The following is an 18,065-nucleotide window of genomic DNA, read 5'->3' as shown; positions in this document are numbered from 1 at the left end:
TTCTTATCTGTGTCGGTACCGGATAGACTCGTCGATCAGAGGATGTAGTAGTCTATAATACCCGGGCTGAAGTTCTCTTCAGTAGACGCGGGTTTGAATCCTCCCGGGTTAGAAATCAACGAAATTATAATTGACATTCCTAAAAACAGGAATTTTCTAAATCCAGAAATCAATAAAATTATAATTGAAATTCCTAAAAACAGGGTACTTTTTTTGAAATTAACTTTCCCCACCATTCTTATCTGTGTCGGTACCGGATAGACTCGTCGATCAGAGGATGTAGTAGTCTATAATACCCGGGCTGAAGTTCTCTTCAGTAGACGCGGGTTTGAATCCTCCCGGGTTAGAAATCAACGAAATTATTACTGAAATTCCTAAAAACAGGACTTTTCTAAATCTAGAAATCAATAAAATTATAATTGAAATTCCTAAAAACAGGGTACTTTTTTTGAAATTAACTTTCCCCACCATTCTTATCTGTGTCGGTACCGGATAGACTCGATCGATCAGAGGATGTAGTAGTCTATAATACCCGGGCTGAAGTTCTCTTCAGTAGACGCGGGTTTGAATCCTCCTGGGTTAGAAATCAACGAAATTATAATTGACATTCCTAAAAACAGGAATTTTCTAAATCCAGAAATCAATAAAATTATAATTGAAATTCCTAAAAACAGGGTACTTTTTTTGAAATTAACTTTCCCCACCATTCTTATCTGTGTCGGTACCGGATAGACTCGTCGATCAGAGGATGTAGTAGTCTATAATACCCGGGCTGAAGTTCTCTTCAGTAGACGCGGGTTTGAATCCTCCTGGGTTAGAAATCAACGAAATTATAATTGACATTCCTAAAAACAGGAATTTTATAATCTAGAAATCAATAAAATTATAATTGAAATTCCTAAAAACAGGGTACTTTTTTTGAAATTAACTTTCCCCACCATTCTTATCTGTGTCGGTACCGGATAGACTCGTCGATCAGAGGATGTAGTAGTCTATAATACCCGGGCTGAAGTTCTCTTCAGTAGACGCGGGTTTGAATCCTCCCGGGTTAGAAATCAACGAAATTATAATTGACATTCCTAAAAACAGGAATTTTCTAAATCTAGAAATCAATAAAATTATAATTGAAATTCCTAAAAACAGGGTACTTTTTTTGAAATTAACTTCCCCCACCATTCTTATCTGTGTCGGTACCGGATAGACTCGATCGATCAGAGGATGTAGTAGTCTATAATACCCGGGCTGAAGTTCTCTTCAGTAGACGCGGGTTTGAATCCTCCCGGGTTAGAAATCAACGAAATTATAATTGACATTCCTAAAAACAGGAATTTTCTAAATCTAGAAATCAATAAAATTATAATTGAAATTTCTAAAAACAGGGTACTTTTTTTGAAATTAACTTTCCCCACCATTCTTATCTGTGTCGGTACCGGATAGACTCGTCGATCAGAGGATGTAGTAGTCTATAATACCCGGGCTGAAGTTCTCTTCAGTAGACGCGGGTTTGAATCCTCCCGGGTTAGAAATCAACGAAATTATTACTGAAATTCCTAAAAACAGGACTTTTCTAAATCTAGAAATCAATAAAATTATAACTGAAATTCCTAAAAACAGGACTTTTCTAAATCTAGAAATCAATAAAACTAGAATTGAAATTTCTAAAAACAGGGTACTTTTTTTGAAATTAACTTTCCCCACCATTCTTATCTGTGTCGGTACCGGATAGACTCGTCGATCAGAGGATGTAGTAGTCTATAATACCCGGGCTGAAGTTCTCTTCAGTAGACGCGGGTTTGAATCCTCCCGGGTTAGAAATCAACGAAATTATAATTGACATTCCTAAAAACAGGACTTTTCTAAATCTAGAAATCAATAAAACTAGAATTGAAATTTCTAAAAACAGGGTACTTTTTTTGAAATTAACTTCCCCCACCATTCTTATCTGTGTCGGTACCGGATAGACTCGTCGATCAGAGGATGTAGTAGTCTATAATACCCGGGCTGAAGTTCTCTTCAGTAGACGCGGGTTTGAATCCTCCCGGGTTAGAAATCAACGAAATTATTACTGAAATTCCTAAAAACAGGACTTTTCTAAATCTAGAAATCAATAAAATTATAACTGAAATTCCTAAAAACAGGACTTTTCTAAATCTAGAAATCAATAAAACTAGAATTGAAATTTCTAAAAACAGGGTACTTTTTTTGAAATTAACTTTCCCCACCATTCTTATCTGTGTCGGTACCGGATAGACTCGTCGATCAGAGGATGTAGTAGTCTATAATACCCGGGCTGAAGTTCTCTTCAGTAGACGCGGGTTTGAATCCTCCCGGGTTAGAAATCAACGAAATTATTACTGAAATTCCTAAAAACAGGAATTTTCTAAATCTAGAAATCAATAAAATTATAATTGAAATTTCTAAAAACAGGGTACTTTTTTTGAAATTAACTTTCCCCACCATTCTTATCTGTGTCGGTACCGGATAGACTCGTCGATCAGAGGATGTAGTAGTCTATAATACCCGGGCTGAAGTTCTCTTCAGTAGACGCGGGTTTGAATCCTCCCGGGTTAGAAATCAACGAAATTATAATTGACATTCCTAAAAACAGGACTTTTCTAAATCTAGAAATCAATAAAACTAGAATTGAAATTTCTAAAAACAGGGTACTTTTTTTGAAATTAACTTTCCCCACCATTCTTATCTGTGTCGGTACCGGATAGACTCGTCGATCAGAGGATGTAGTAGTCTATAATACCCGGGCTGAAGTTCTCTTCAGTAGACGCGGGTTTGAATCCTCCCGGGTTAGAAATCAACGAAATTATTACTGAAATTCCTAAAAACAGGACTTTTCTAAATCTAGAAATCAATAAAATTATAACTGAAATTCCTAAAAACAGGACTTTTCTAAATCTAGAAATCAATAAAACTAGAATTGAAATTCCTAAAAACAGGGTACTTTTTTTGAAATTAACTTTCCCCACCATTCTTATCTGTGTCGGTACCGGATAGACTCGTCGATCAGAGGATGTAGTAGTCTATAATACCCGGGCTGAAGTTCTCTTCAGTAGACGCGGGTTTGAATCCTCCCGGGTTAGAAATCAACGAAATTATAATTGACATTCCTAAAAACAGGACTTTTCTAAATCTAGAAATCAATAAAACTAGAATTGAAATTTCTAAAAACAGGGTACTTTTTTTGAAATTAACTTTCCCCACCATTCTTGTCTGTGTCGGTACCGGATAGACTCGTCGATCAGAGGATGTAGTAGTCTATAATACCCGGTCTGAAGTTCTCTTCAGTAGACGCGGGTTTGAATCCTCCCGGGTTAGAAATCAACGAAATTATAATTGACATTCCTAAAAACAGGACTTTTCTAAATCTAGAAATCAATAAAATTATAATTGAAATTTCTAAAAACAGGGTACTTTTTTTGAAATTAACTTTCCCCACCATTCTTATCTGTGTCGGTACCGGATAGACTCGTCGATCAGAGGATGTAGTAGTCTATAATACCCGGGCTGAAGTTCTCTTCAGTAGACGCGGGTTTGAATCCTCCCGGGTTAGAAATCAACGAAATTATTACTGAAATTCCTAAAAACAGGACTTTTCTAAATCTAGAAATCAATAAAACTAGAATTGAAATTTCTAAAAACAGGGTACTTTTTTTGAAATTATCTTTCCCCACCATTCTTATCTGTGTCGGTACCGGATAGACTCGTCGATCAGAGGATGTAGTAGTCTATAATACCCGGGCTGAAGTTCTCTTCAGTAGACGCGGGTTTGAATCCTCCCGGGTTAGAAATCAACGAAATTATAATTGACATTCCTAAAAACAGGACTTTTCTAAATCTAGAAATCAATAAAATTATAATTGAAATTTCTAAAAACAGGGTACTTTTTTTGAAATTAACTTTCCCCACCATTCTTATCTGTGTCGGTACCGGATAGACTCGTCGATCAGAGGATGTAGTAGTCTATAATACCCGGGCTGAAGTTCTCTTCAGTAGACGCGGGTTTGAATCGTCCCGGGTTAGAAATCAACGAAATTATTACTGAAATTCCTAAAAACAGGACTTTTCTAAATCTAGAAATCAATAAAACTAGAATTGAAATTTCTAAAAACAGGGTACTTTTTTTGAAATTATCTTTCCCCACCATTCTTATCTGTGTCGGTACCGGATAGACTCGTCGATCAGAGGATGTAGTAGTCTATAATACCCGGTCTGAAGTTCTCTTCAGTAGACGCGGGTTTGAATCCTCCCGGGTTAGAAATCAACGAAATTATAATTGACATTCCTAAAAACAGGACTTTTCTAAATCTAGAAATCAATAAAATTATAATTGAAATTTCTAAAAACAGGGTACTTTTTTTGAAATTAACTTTCCCCACCATTCTTATCTGTGTCGGTACCGGATAGACTCGTCGATCAGAGGATGTAGTAGTCTATAATACCCGGGCTGAAGTTCTCTTCAGTAGACGCGGGTTTGAATCGTCCCGGGTTAGAAATCAACGAAATTATTACTGAAATTCCTAAAAACAGGACTTTTCTAAATCTAGAAATCAATAAAACTAGAATTGAAATTTCTAAAAACAGGGTACTTTTTTTGAAATTATCTTTCCCCACCATTCTTATCTGTGTCGGTACCGGATAGACTCGTCGATCAGAGGATGTAGTAGTCTATAATACCCGGTCTGAAGTTCTCTTCAGTAGACGCGGGTTTGAATCCTCCCGGGTTAGAAATCAACGAAATTATAATTGACATTCCTAAAAACAGGACTTTTCTAAATCTAGAAATCAATAAAATTTTTCAACAGGATTCATTTAAATGACGTATCTCTTTACTTGTTTCTTTCTCAAAGCTATGCGTGTGACTAATTGGAATATTTTCAACGGATCGAAAATGTAATGTACTTTTAGAAGTACTGATCATCATCATTACAAAGAATTAGTATACTTTCGTACTTTGTTCACATAGTGCGCGTTAAAACTCTATCACCGTCTGCACTTTTACGATTTCTAATCATCTATCTCACGCAACTACAGTGTGCTTCTGCTCAACCCGGAACTAAATTTCCTCTGAGCGTTTGATCTCTTGAATTGTCATACCGTTTAGTGTGATAATTGAAAGATTCTAAGAGATTCGAGTTGTTTTTCACTTTTGACATCTAGTCACATTTTCTTTTTTTGAATGTTATAAAATTTCACAAAAGGATCGGAGAGGGATGCGAAATTGAGAATGAAAGTGAATAAAAATGAGTGACCTACGAGAAATAGGTGATTTTCAGGTTTGCAGAGATAGGGATGTGAAATTAAGGCTGAAATTGAATGAAAATGGGAAAATCCTAAATTTCAAAACCTGGGTGTCATCATTAGGAACAAGGAGGCAGAAGGAATACAGATTCCACAACAGCTACACTTTGAACTTGCGACGTTTTTCAACAGCCAATTTTGCAAGTATTAAATTTTGATGAATTTTTTGAGAAAGGTGTCAGGTAACCAGTTTCTCTATTTTCCTGATTTTTTTTTGTCTGACATCATTCTTCTTTGTTTCGATTAATAGTTTCGGATCAGATCTTAAATTCAAAAATTATTTTTACAGCTTGCACGCTCACGCACAAACCTCAGTGGATATATCATCGTGGTTAATTAGATGCTCTTAGTAGGGTTATTTTAACAATTAAATAGAAAGACTTTCCATCAGAATCATTTTGAAGAACAGAGGGGGCCTGCAGTATTCCAAAAATCGACTCAACGTTTTTATGAATTTAGTCAACTTTTTTTTAGAAAAGTGAAAAGTCTCTTGGAGCCAGGTCCGAAAATAAGCCCAAAACCCTTTTCATACTTTTCCTCTGCAATTCAACGTAAAATTGCACGGCGAGAGAATTTTACATTGAAATACAATGAAAAAATGCCATGCCAGAGAATCCTTTTTTGACACTTTGAGACCTCATAACTAGTTTTAGGTTAATTTTTAATTCGGCTCCAAGAGACTTTTCTATTTTCTACAAAATTCTGAGTCGATTCATATAAAAAGCCTCGATTTTGGAATACCGCAGTCTCCCTTTGAACCGAATTTTGCTAGCCGCTTTGAATGAAAACGTTTGATAGAAGAATCGCGAATGGGAGTAACGGAAAGTTATCATGGTATTGATTGGGAGTTTTCGAAGTGTTGCACCAAAAATCATAATATAAGGAAATCTTCAGAGAAGATCACGGTATTTCTCGGCCTACTCCTCAAAGTCCATGTATACCGTTGATTTCATGAACGGCACATGACCGTAACGTTGATCACAACGGAGTACCATGGTCCCATCCAGCACCGCCACAATACATATTGTTATTGGAGACCAAATAAAACCAATTTCAGAGAATCTAACTCAAATTAATCAACTTTTATTGCTGCTTACTATCGTCTTCTACAATATCGAAGGTTGCCTTCTATCTTCTGTACCCGGCCACGTTTTCATTTCAGCAACAACCATAAATTTTTATTTTTTATCCCAACTATTCAAATAAAACACTGAACTAAAACAAAAACATTCTTTGGCTTTATGGAATTGGTAACATCAGGCGATCTAGGCAGTTATAGTCGTTGTTAGTTGGCTACTTAGAGCCAACAACCGTGGTATAAGAGGACAACTACAACATCATAGAGCGCATTGAGACATCCCTGCGTTCTCATTTCGCGCATTCCAAACGGTCTCAAAAACGGCCAGAAATGCACCAAATGTTATACCGCTATAGCCCTAAGTGTCACCTCCATTAAAGCGTGAATTTATTTAAACAAAAACTAAAGTTTTAGAAACTCGAAATAATAGCGGGGCGTCCATGTTCTAGCCTTACACCGTTTTTGCTCAGATAAATTGTTCGGGATTAGTTCTCAGATATAAATAAGGCAGTTTTCAACCTACACGTGATGTCACAAATGTAGGAGTAAATTTCATTTTTTTTAGTGGTTAGTTTTGGAAAAAAAATTGGAACGAATGATGTTAGGAGTGACGTGTACTAGTTATTGTATGCGATTTTTAGAATTTTGTTACTTTTCTATCTTTAATTGTAATTCATAAAAGCACATCAATAAAAAAATTTTCATTATCTTTTTCATCTCTTGTTATCTCAATAAATAATTTTAAAATACGATTTATAGTTTTTCTAATTTGAGTAAGTTTCGATAGACAAGAAAAATACAATTTTCCGGTTTACCGACTGTGGCGGGATATATAAACTCATACCGTGACAAATGTCTATTTTTCTGACAAGCAGTACTCTACTTTAAACTCTCTTAGATTCCTCGAATTGGACCATTCATTCATTTATCACATCATCTTACATCATTTGATCTATAGTTCGGGATCAGTTTTTGAGTTCCAAAATAGCCTGTTTTCAACTATCACAAGTTTTCATAGACGACGATGTGAATAACATCATATGAAAAGTTAATTGGATGCTCCTGGGATCTGTTTGGTATCGTGTGGTTGAAGAGATTTCTGATCAATAGAATTTGGAAAAACAGAGTTTAAACTTGAGAATGACGAGCATGGCTACCGTATTTCATTAACCAGTTTTTTAACAAAATGTTTCAAGGTTGGGGATTAATTACTAAAGAAATGAGGATCTTTCTGCATCTAGGGCGTTATCGAGTTCATCAACAGCTCTTTCTTTTGTTTTCAATTGTCTTCTAATTGTAATTTGGAATGGCTTTTTCGTTTTTGTTCATATTATTAAGGGTTATTGCAAACATATATAACACATAATCTATTTCATACAATACTAGTATGCTCCCAAAGATAACTCAAAGTTTTTGTTCTCACTTTGAATTCCTACTTCTACATAGTCTCTGTGATTGTGTGTGTTTCACCAAGAACACATTTTTCGTGCACTCTCCTCTCTTTCCATTTTAATAAGCACCTACTCTGTCTTTTTTGTTCTCGCCATCGATAAGCTTTAAAAATATGGGAGGAGCCTTAAAGCTCTCTGAAAATGGGCGGAGTTAAAAGCAAGGGAATTTTTACTATAAAACCTCTCATATATTTTGTTTTAGTAATTTTCTGGCACAATAGCAAGATGGGGTGTGTCGAATCCGCCGAAGACCAATCCTATTCAAATGTTCATCATGTTTTCAAAACAACTTCTTTCGAGCCTCCACCAGTATACTCCCAGCAGCCAAGACGAGAGGAAACAGAGAAAGTCGCCATTAAGCAACCGGTCGTCACTCAAAAAGGACCACAGGAGCCATCAGCAACTATTGAATCAGGTATGTGAATGAATTATAAATGATAATTTAGTTGAACTCAGAATAGGAATAAAATCTTTACTAAACTATGTGATTCTTTAATTTCAGGAGGAAAAAAATCGAATGTTCAAATGTGGTCACGGATCTAAAGACCGTCACGATAACACGTAACTGATCAACACTATCTATCTTCATACCATACACTTACGTTTATTAAAATCTTCTTTTTTTCAATTTATTTATAAATCAGAAGAAGCGAATAAATACTTATTAAGCAAAACCATTTCTTTTTGAAAACGTTTCAGAGCTGAACAACTAAAAGAAGCGGGTTCAGACGGATCAACTCAAATTTGGCCGGGAGGAGTTAGCAGATCGCTACGACTAGAGTTTTCAACGATTACATCATCTTCTGGGGAAAAATCATGTCTTCCAACTAGCAAACAACTTGTTATTCTAAGAATTCGTCTGTTGACATTAACGTGGTTATCGGCGTAATTAAGGGTATCAGTCTCTCCTGAGAGCTCAGCTGATGTGGGTTCTCGTCTTCTGAAATATAACGGGACGCATGATTAATATCAGAGAAAACGGAAATAGAGTTTGAAACAGGAAATGACATGATACAGATTCTTTTTTTGTTGAAACTTTGTTTCCTACAAATAAGAGAGAGAAAGAAAGAAAAATTGTAGGAAAGCAAACGTCTTACTTTTTCTCAATCCTCACACACTTTCAGACTATCAAATGACTTCAGGAGCTCAGAGAAATACTCATTTTTGTAAGAATACCAAATAGGGTTTCTGAAATTTGCCTTAAATTTGAAAACCTGGGTGTCCTCCGTAAGCACAAAACGGCAGGAGAAACACTGGTAAAATAGGGAAAATCCTAAATTTCAAAACCTGAGTGTCATCAGTCGGAACAAGAAGGCAGAAGCAATACAGATTCCACCGTTGCCACACTTTGGACTGTTGACGTTTTCAACAGCCACTTCCGCAACTATTAAGTTTTAGATGATTTGTATGAGAAGAGTGTCGTGTAACTTGTTTTTTTATTTTCCTGGTTTCGCAAGCTTTAATTTCAGGTTACAGAAAGCTCAAGTTGTATGTGGAATGTTTTTCGATTGCGGGTAATTAGTTGTTTATCGAAGAGTAATTCTCAAGACGTGTCGGAAAGACTCTCTATCATCATATCTTTGAAGAACAGAGTTTGAACATAGCATCTGCTTCCACGAATAGATTAAAAGAGCAAAGTGCGGTTGGAAATAACAGAAATTCGTGTTACACCAGAGCTCATAATCAAAAAGAATCATCAGTGAAGATTCCGGTCTTTCTTCACCTTCTGGTAGGAACCTAAAGTCCATGTATACCGTTGATTTCAAGAACGGCACATGAGCGTAATGTTGATCACAACGGAGTATTGGTGACGACGGAGTGTTGATTGGAGACCAGATAAAATTATTTTCAGATAATCAATTTCAAGTTAATCAACTTCCATTGCTGCTTACTATCGACTTTCACAATATCGAAGATTGCTTTCTATCGTCTGTACCCTGTCCCGTTCTCACTTCTGCAGCAGTCATGAACGCTTCCATTTTTTATCCCAATTATTCCAATAAAGCACTCAACTAAAACAAAAACATTCTTTGGCTTTCTGGAATTGGAAATATCAGGCGATCGACAATTATAATCTAGATCGCTAATAGACCACAGATATATTGGTGAATGATTACACACAATTGGAGAGACTTCCGATTCGAAAGATTTGAAAATTGGATCGGATAGATTTCCCACGACTATTTTTTACTGTGATGACAAATTTTCTTGAGCAAGAGGAATGCTACAAACACGTTCTATCTGACATTCAGTTTGAGGACTTATGTGATAGATACTACGAAAAACATCAACTGTGAAAAAGATAGTATACTTTCGCACTTTGTTCTCATAGTGCGCGTTACAACTCTATCACCGTCTGCACTTTTACAATTTCTAATCATCTACCTCACGCAACTACAGTTTACTTCTGCTCAACCCGGAACTAAAATTCTTCAGAGCGTTTGATCTCTTGAATTGTCATACCGTTTAGTGTGATAATTGAAAGATTCTAAGAATTTCGAGTTGTTTTTCACTTTTGGCATCTAGTCGTCTGTAATCCTCCTGAGGATCGACGCGCATGGGTTTTGAGTCTTTTTCTCAATGTTATGTAATTTGACAAAAAGTTTGGGGAGGGATGTGAAATTGAGGCTGAAAGAGAATAAACATGGGAAAATCCTAATTTCCGAAACCTGGGTGTCATCAGTAGGAACAAGGAGAATACAGATTCCACCTCTGCGACCTTTTGCACTTGCGACGTTTTTCAACAGTCCATTTTGCCACTATGTTGATGAATGATACGAGAAAGGTGTCACGTAACCAGTTTCTCTACTTTCTTGGTTCTATGAGTCCATGTTTCAGGTTCCAGATAGTTCAAGTTGTATTGCAGATAAGGAGTAGTTTCAATCGCATACCTTACATGATTCTACGTCGTTTCGATCCATAGTTCAGGATAAGTTTTTAGATTCAAAAATAATGTTAACAGATTGCACGCTCACTCACAGATGTCAGTGTATATATTATCGTGGCTAACTAGTTTCTCGTAGAAGGGTTATTTTAACGGTATATCAGGAAGACCAGAATACTTTTGATAAACAGATTTTAAACCGAATTTTGATAGCCTCTGTTTTGACAAAAAATTAAAAGGGAAAGTGCGGTTAAGAGTTGGCTTCGCGTCACACTAAAACTTATAAGTTTATGAAAAACAAATATGAATGTTCAGAGAAGATTACGGTATTTCTCCACCTGATGCTCGAAGCCTACCGTTTGATTTCATGAGCGGCACATGACCGTAACGTTGATTACAACAGAAAACCACGATTCTACCCAGCACCGACACAATGCAGAATTGTGATTGGAGACCAAATAAAAAATTTTCAGAGAACCAAACTCAAATTAATAAAGTTCCATTGCTGTCTGCTTTTACAATATCGAAGATTGCCTTCTACCGTCTGTACCTTGTCCCGTTCACCCTTCTACAGCAATCATAAAATTTCCAATTTTTATCTCAATTATTCATATAAAGCACTGCACTAAAACAAAGACATTTTTTGACTTTATGGAATTGGAAACATCATGTGATCTAGACAATTATAGTAGCCGCGAATCCCAAACGGTCTCAAAACGAAAATAAGAGCACCAAATGTTATAAAGATTTAAAAACTATGACCCACGTGTATCCTTCCTAATTTTGTAGAAGCCTGACTTTCTTCCATGAAAAAAATACTATTTTTGGAAAACGTCAATGAATAGGGTGGCCATTTTTATCCATTTTCCAGCTCTTAACCATTTTCTCTTTCTGATTTATTATTCGGGATCAGTTCTCAGATACAAAAATTAGCTGTTTTGAACCAGCACGTGATGTCGCATACGTAGGAGTAAATATCATCTTTTGAGTTATTAATTAGTTGCTCTTGAGATTAGTCTGCAATTGTGTTTTTAGAAAAACTTTTAATCAAAATAACTCGTAAGAATTAAGTTCGAAACGGAAGTGACGTGTGATGGTTACTGTAGGCGGTTTCTAGACATTTGAATTTTCTTACGTGTATTTTGAAGACGTTATATTTAAATATTCAAACACTTCAAAGAGAGTCCGTAGTTATGTGTCAGCTTTCTGGACCATCTCATCTAGAAGAAAGTCTTCTTGAAACGAATATCAAAACTATTTAAAAAGGGGGTTTCGGAAACGAAACAGAAAGATGCATACACAACAGTCCACATTAATTGTGCGCGTCTATTAGAATTTCCACCTTCGATTCTATTTTCGTTACTACTGATATAATGCAGTGATGCTCAAATTTAGAAGCTGTCAATCACGGATGTTACGGTGTCTAAGCATTTTATCTCGCGAGTCAGCTCTAATTCACTTCAATTCTCCTTCCCTTCTGTTCCTCCAATCACAAAGAAGAGGGTCGCCCACAACTCATTCATGGAGAGTTGTGTATGCAAAGTTACACTCATTGCTGCGTGAGCTGGGCAAGGTTTTCATGCTCTTTGTCTTTTGTGAATTACAATTTTTGATGCCTCACAGTTTTTGAAACCTACTTTCATTTACTTTTGAGATAAGAATAGAGATTACTTGTACACTGATTCCTATTCTTTCCCCTATCTTTTTGCGGATCATAATAACAAAAAAAACATAAATTTTCAGGTATCATTGCAATCAAGGCAAGAATGTCCGACAAGCCGAAAGTGGATTTGAGGTGGAGAAAAATAAAAGAACACACTTGGGAGGAAAAAACTCCACAAACTCGAAATGATCCTGCTTCTGTCGGGACTCCAGGAACGTCAGATAAACCAGTCATCGAAACTCAAACTGGTCCAGCAACTGACACAAACCAGAAACCTGTCACGGTAATGAATAACCAATCTAATCGTGTGTAGCCAAGGATCCCCCTTTGGGTACCCCCTTACTTGGCTACCAAAGCCAATCCGACGGTCCCCTCTGGTTTTCCCCACAAAACTAGGACCATCGGAGCCTTTTTTATTAACCTCTTATTCAATCTGTTCATTAACAATATTCTCATTATTTTCGTTATTCTCAGTTATCTGAGTTCTATCGATTTATTACAAATTATTCTAATTTATTATAAATAATTATAATTCAAATTACCGCTCTAAAAACTCCAAATTCAGCTAATGCGCTCCAATAAACCCAACACTCTCTCGTCCGCAACGCTCTCTCGCAAGCAGACGCCAATGTCGTCACTCGCGAGCGGTCGCGTCGCGTGTTATTGCTCATGTTAGCCTTTTTAGGCCAGAGTAATTCAGTTCGTTCGTGTTTTCCCGCCGACGACGGTCGTTTCTCCGACCGTCATCGCACGGAGAGAGTTGTTGAGGAGATTCTGATGTTAGCACTATATTTTCCCGTGCCATCAGAATCTGGCGCGAGTTTGAGAGCTTAGGCTAAAGTATATACTTCCGGTTTTTGGGACTTTTTGTCTCTTTTTTCCCGCCGTCAGTCCCGCCGCTTTCGTCTTCCTGACTTCGTCGACTCAACATCTCCTCAGGACACGACGCTCTCTTTTATTCTCTTTTTTATCACCCTTTCTCTATTTTGGTTATTCTTCGAGGATATTCCCTAGAAGAAGGTTCAATAAACGGGTCACTGATACTGTGTTCTTTCTAACATTGCTTATATTACAAACATGCCGCATTACACTTTAATTAGGGACGATTTTATATTTATTCTGAGAGGCGATCAGTCTCCGACCGCTACCTTCATTGCCCTCTCAACATCGTGTACGTCTCCTAGTTTTACAGAACAACGCCTCAAACTTGGTGAAAACGATGTTCCATCTTCGAACAAAAGAAAAAAAAGAGGAAGCAGTATTGGAATTCAGCCAGATTTGATATTTCTGTTATTGTTTTCTTTAACTCCTTTCTGCAAGCTGAAACATGAAAACGATCGAAAAACCAATAAAATATATTTTCTGCTAAAAAATCTTGATTTTTGCATAACAAAAATCTTAATATCACTACAACACAATACAAAGATTCTCTGTTTTCAATAGTACCATTTCCCAATTTTGGTCTACTTTTCGGGATCAAATCTCATATTCAAAAATAGCCTGTTTTTTACTAACAAACAAGACGACTCATCGGGGCCAGAGAGGATATCATCATATTTGCAAATAACCTGTTGCCTCTGAGACATTCATCACTACTTACGGAAAACTGCAAAACAGCATGGGCTCATAAGAATCATGATCTGGAGGAAAATAAATCATGCAAAATGCCTGCGTAGGGCTACAGTAGTTCAAAATTTTGGAAAAAAACGATGATGCGTCAGATTGGTCAGAACAGCAGGACCTATTTGACTGTCATCAAGCATATATCTGCGGTAGTTTCTTTAAACTTAACAAAGAAAATCCTCGAAGTGACCTGTTTAGAACGACTCAATAATTTGGACCCCTAACCCCTACATCACCAATGATTGAAAAAACTGAGGAAAACGTTTGGGTAGACCGTCCAGCGTACCGCGTGTCACGAAAACCTTGACCATAGGAAAAGTTTGACGGTTTATAGCTCTGTTCAAAGGAGGATTTAGCAGAACTTAGTTTTGGATTCGGAGAGTACGAACTCAAGAGTATAAGGCGCCGAATTCTAGAGTTGTTTGAAAAAGGACATTTCGTGGATTACCATTGTAAGATGGTTGCTGTAAAATGTGTCTGAGTTTGAGTTAATCTGACAGAAAACATATAACGCAGTACATAAATTCCTTCTGTAGTTTGCAATAGACATCGTACGCAAGTGCACGAGTAATAGTTCTGCTCATGAGTTACTAATCATTCTTCTAATAGTTCTCAATGTAGTAAAGATCTAAAAGAAGATCTTAGAAACTCTTCAACAGTTTTTTTTACATAATATTTGTACTGTGATGGCAATTTCTTAAAATCCTCTCTCTGAGTGAAGTCTACTTGAAGATGTAATCAGTTTTCCTTGTCATCCTTATCGATTAAATTTCAAAAACGTTGAATAAGACACGTTCCACTGAAAGTGAGTGTTTGGGCATACCACGCCCTCTGCCACTCACTTGTTTTTGAGCTGCCTTAATCCGCATCACTGTTCCACACATCTCCGCATTCTCTTTCTTTTTTTAATTGGGTTTATATATCTTATTTCGGAAAGAGTTTATTTTTAATTCTTTGTTTTTTATGAAAGTCAGCTCCGCTGGAACCCTACTAACTAACTCCAAGTTTCAAAAACTAGCATATTGATTGATACTAATTTCATCTCATTTTTTTTCTTCAACAATACATATATTGCTAGAAGTGGGGTGGTTTCTAGGAATACATACAATAAACCGTTTAGGGAACTGGTCATCATCATTACTTCTTGGTGTTTACTCACTCTCACCTGGTAAGCTATAACAGTCGCAGTTTTTCGCATAACGTTTTCCGATTATCACTTCGTTTCAGATTTGGTGGTTTTTATCCCTACTTACTAGTTTAAACCTGGTTTCATTGGAAATACAATTCAACCGTTTTTTAACTTATGCATGCTCGTTCTACTATCATTTCTCACTGGTAGTATAAAATAATTTACAGCCCGATCCAAATACATTCAAATTTACAATGAAGAAATCTGTTTCTCCAATGGCGAATCTTCCATCCAAAAAGAAACCGGAGCAGGGTGGAAAAAAAGCTGAAAAAGCCAAGCCAGGGGACCAGGTTTTCTGGCGTCGCGGCCAAGAACCGAAAACATCAAAGCAAGAGAAGAGATCAAAGAGTCTCCCGGCTCCAAAACCCCCCAAGAAGGACAAGAAACAGGTGAGCTTTATTACAGTCAATATTACGTGAACCTTCAATTTTCTATTCCAGAAGAAGAATCGTCAGCTAAACGAGGAAGAATGCATCGAACTATTTCAGACGCTTGGTCTGAATTGATGATTGTGGCAACATGGTCTTCGAGTTTCATCTTTTTCTAGAGATGTATTCTGTCTGCTTTTTCTCTCACCCTCTTTGTTTTTTCTACCACTTATCCCTGTTTCTTACCTTCTCCAATTTTTGACGTACCCCAAAATTTACTCAGTAATATTCCTTCACATTTTCTTCGCGATCGTTTCCCCTTAAAAACATCTTTGCCACTTTTGTGGTTCAAATAGATAATCTTGATCTCTTTCAACTAATGAAAAATATTGTAATTTGAAAACTTGAAAGAAATTAATAAAACCGTTAATCTAGCAAAACGACTTGAATTTTTGCATCATAACGAAATTCACATTGTTCCTGAGTATGCTTCCCTCTCTAATCACCACAATACAATGTTCTGACCCATATTTCAATAGCATCATTCTACGTAAATTTGGTCTATCATTCGGGGTCAGTTCTCATATTCAAAAATAGTCTGTTTTCAACTAACAAACACAACGACTCATCGACGTCAGCAAGAATATCATCGTAATTGAAAGTAACCAATTACTCCAGGGATTCTGACACTGCGTGTGAATTGTTGTGAAATTTAAAAACCCGTGATTACAATATTTTGGGGAAATAATTCAGACTAAACATTGAAAATTAAGATTACTGTAATATAACATTCTAATGTAAGACCAGATTGTGGAAAAAGTTTGAACTTTTGCAGTCATGCTGGAGGCTACCGTAGTTCTTCAGTTTTAGATTTTGACTCATTCAACAGTTATCAAGCATAAAGCTACGTTAAACCATGTTTGCTGTGAAAAGTGATCTGAGTTCGACTCAGTTTTACTGTAGTTATCCAACACTGTCTTCTTATGTAGTTTCCATTAGACATCTTGATCTTAAGCAATCCCACATAGTTCTGTTTATGTATAACAGATCAGTCTTCTAATAGCTCTCAAGGTAGAAATCTTGCAAGAAAAGATCTTCAAACCTCTTCACGGATCTTGTCTACAGAAACTTCCCACAGTAATGATAATTAATTGTAATCCTCAGTCAACAAATGTGGAACTTTCAACCGTTTATCTCGTCAGTGAATTCAACTAAAAAGGTGTTTTCCGTGTCATTCTTATCGATCAATTTCCAAAAAAAAGTTGAGTGAGGCACGTTCCACTCAAAGCGAGCGTTTGGGCAAACCACGCCCTCCCAGCTACTCACCTGTTTTTTGGCTGCCTCAATCCGCTTAACAGTTCCAGATATCTACTCTCTTTTTTATTTGTTATCAAACTTATTGGGAAATTTTAGTTTGAAAACTATTTCTTTCTTAAAAACAAATTGCTTTTCTTCTTACTGTAAGTATAAAACAGCTTTTCTAAAATAGTACCTACTAACTCCAAGTTTTAAAAAGTAACATCTTGAGTGATTCTTGATACATCTCATCCTCTCTCCCCCTCACCGATACAATTATAGAAAATCAAGTGGGCGGTTTCTAAACGGATACACACCAAACCGTTTAGGGGATTGCACATAATCATCATATCTGTGCGTTGCTCACACAATTTTTCGCTATCTCTTGACATAGTTGACTCACACTCACTAAGAAAGTTTTGCCTGTTTTAGTTTCTTGACTTTGCTAGTATCCTATTTTGCAGTTATAAATAAGTGGATTCTATCCCAAAGCATTAGTCCACCTTCTTTCGTTCGAAATATAGTTCTTCTCTTTTTTCCTCTATTTGTTCTGCTATCAGTTTTGACTGAACGTATACAATCGTTTACTGATTTAATCAAACTCCACTTGTATCCAGCTGTAACCAGTATGCAACGCTCCCGCCAGGTAACCCCGGTCCGCAAGCTTCTGGCTCAAGAGCAACCCAAAAATTCCTCGAAACAAGACACGAAAAAGGATAAGAAGAAAGAAAAACAATTGAAGGAAGAAAAAATCTTCTCCAAAAGAGGAGATAAATCGGAAAAACCAAAAAAAGAGAAGAGATCTAAAAGCCTCCCGGCTTCTAAGGCCACGGAAACGGATCAGCAGGTAAACTTTATTACTATCGATAAAATGCTAACTTTCAAGTCTTTATTTTAGAAACTGGATCGGAATAAGAAGAAAGCCGAGAAAATCGCTGAAAATATGAAAATGTGCGGGGTTTTCTAAGGTGTGAGGAACAACAGAAATTCAGGAAGCAAAGTTATGTTCTTTAGCTGTTCTTATTTTCTCCCGTCTGATTTGTTTTTTCCACCCCCCCCCCCCCTCATCACAGTTTCTCACTATATTCTATTATCACCAAAAACCAGAAACCAACAACTCAGAAATTATCTCAATACAATTCTCTCCTATATTCTTCCCTGTTCTTTTCCCGTCAAAAAACTTTCTTGCGTACCTGATTG

At 36.6% G+C, this 18,065-nt stretch overlaps 4 protein-coding genes across 4 annotated transcripts; all 4 read left to right on the top strand.

Moving 5' to 3' along the window:
- Positions 1–8,067: 8,067 nt before the first annotated feature.
- GCK72_024720 (uncharacterized protein) lies at positions 8,068–8,385 on the top strand (the record flags this gene model as incomplete). The annotated part of the gene is made up of 2 exons (XM_053736009.1): positions 8,068–8,257; positions 8,345–8,385. 2 exons carry the CDS (start codon positions 8,068–8,070, stop codon positions 8,383–8,385), a joined length of 231 nt encoding a protein of 76 aa, XP_053579575.1.
- A 4,107-nt stretch (positions 8,386–12,492) lies between these two features.
- Positions 12,493–12,702, top strand: GCK72_024719 (uncharacterized protein; the record flags this gene model as incomplete). The annotated part of the gene is made up of 1 exon (XM_003117626.2): positions 12,493–12,702. One exon carries the CDS (start codon positions 12,493–12,495, stop codon positions 12,700–12,702), a length of 210 nt encoding a protein of 69 aa, XP_003117674.2.
- A 2,693-nt stretch (positions 12,703–15,395) lies between these two features.
- Positions 15,396–15,707, top strand: GCK72_024718 (uncharacterized protein; the record flags this gene model as incomplete). The annotated part of the gene is made up of 2 exons (XM_003117500.2): positions 15,396–15,590; positions 15,642–15,707. 2 exons carry the CDS (start codon positions 15,396–15,398, stop codon positions 15,705–15,707), a joined length of 261 nt encoding a protein of 86 aa, XP_003117548.2.
- A 1,786-nt stretch (positions 15,708–17,493) lies between these two features.
- Positions 17,494–17,832, top strand: GCK72_024717 (uncharacterized protein; the record flags this gene model as incomplete). Its single annotated transcript, XM_003118421.2, has 2 exons — positions 17,494–17,712; positions 17,764–17,832. The coding sequence occupies 2 exons, from the start codon at positions 17,494–17,496 to the stop codon at positions 17,830–17,832; spliced, it is 288 nt and encodes a 95-aa protein (XP_003118469.2).
- Positions 17,833–18,065: the final 233 nt, after the last annotated feature.

The sequence above is a fragment of the Caenorhabditis remanei genome, chromosome X (assembly GCF_010183535.1).
Source record: "Caenorhabditis remanei strain PX506 chromosome X, whole genome shotgun sequence".
Classification (NCBI taxonomy): domain Eukaryota; kingdom Metazoa; phylum Nematoda; class Chromadorea; order Rhabditida; family Rhabditidae; genus Caenorhabditis; species Caenorhabditis remanei.
The sequence above is the reverse complement of the archived record's forward strand: the minus strand, read 5'-3'. Positions and strand labels throughout refer to the sequence as shown.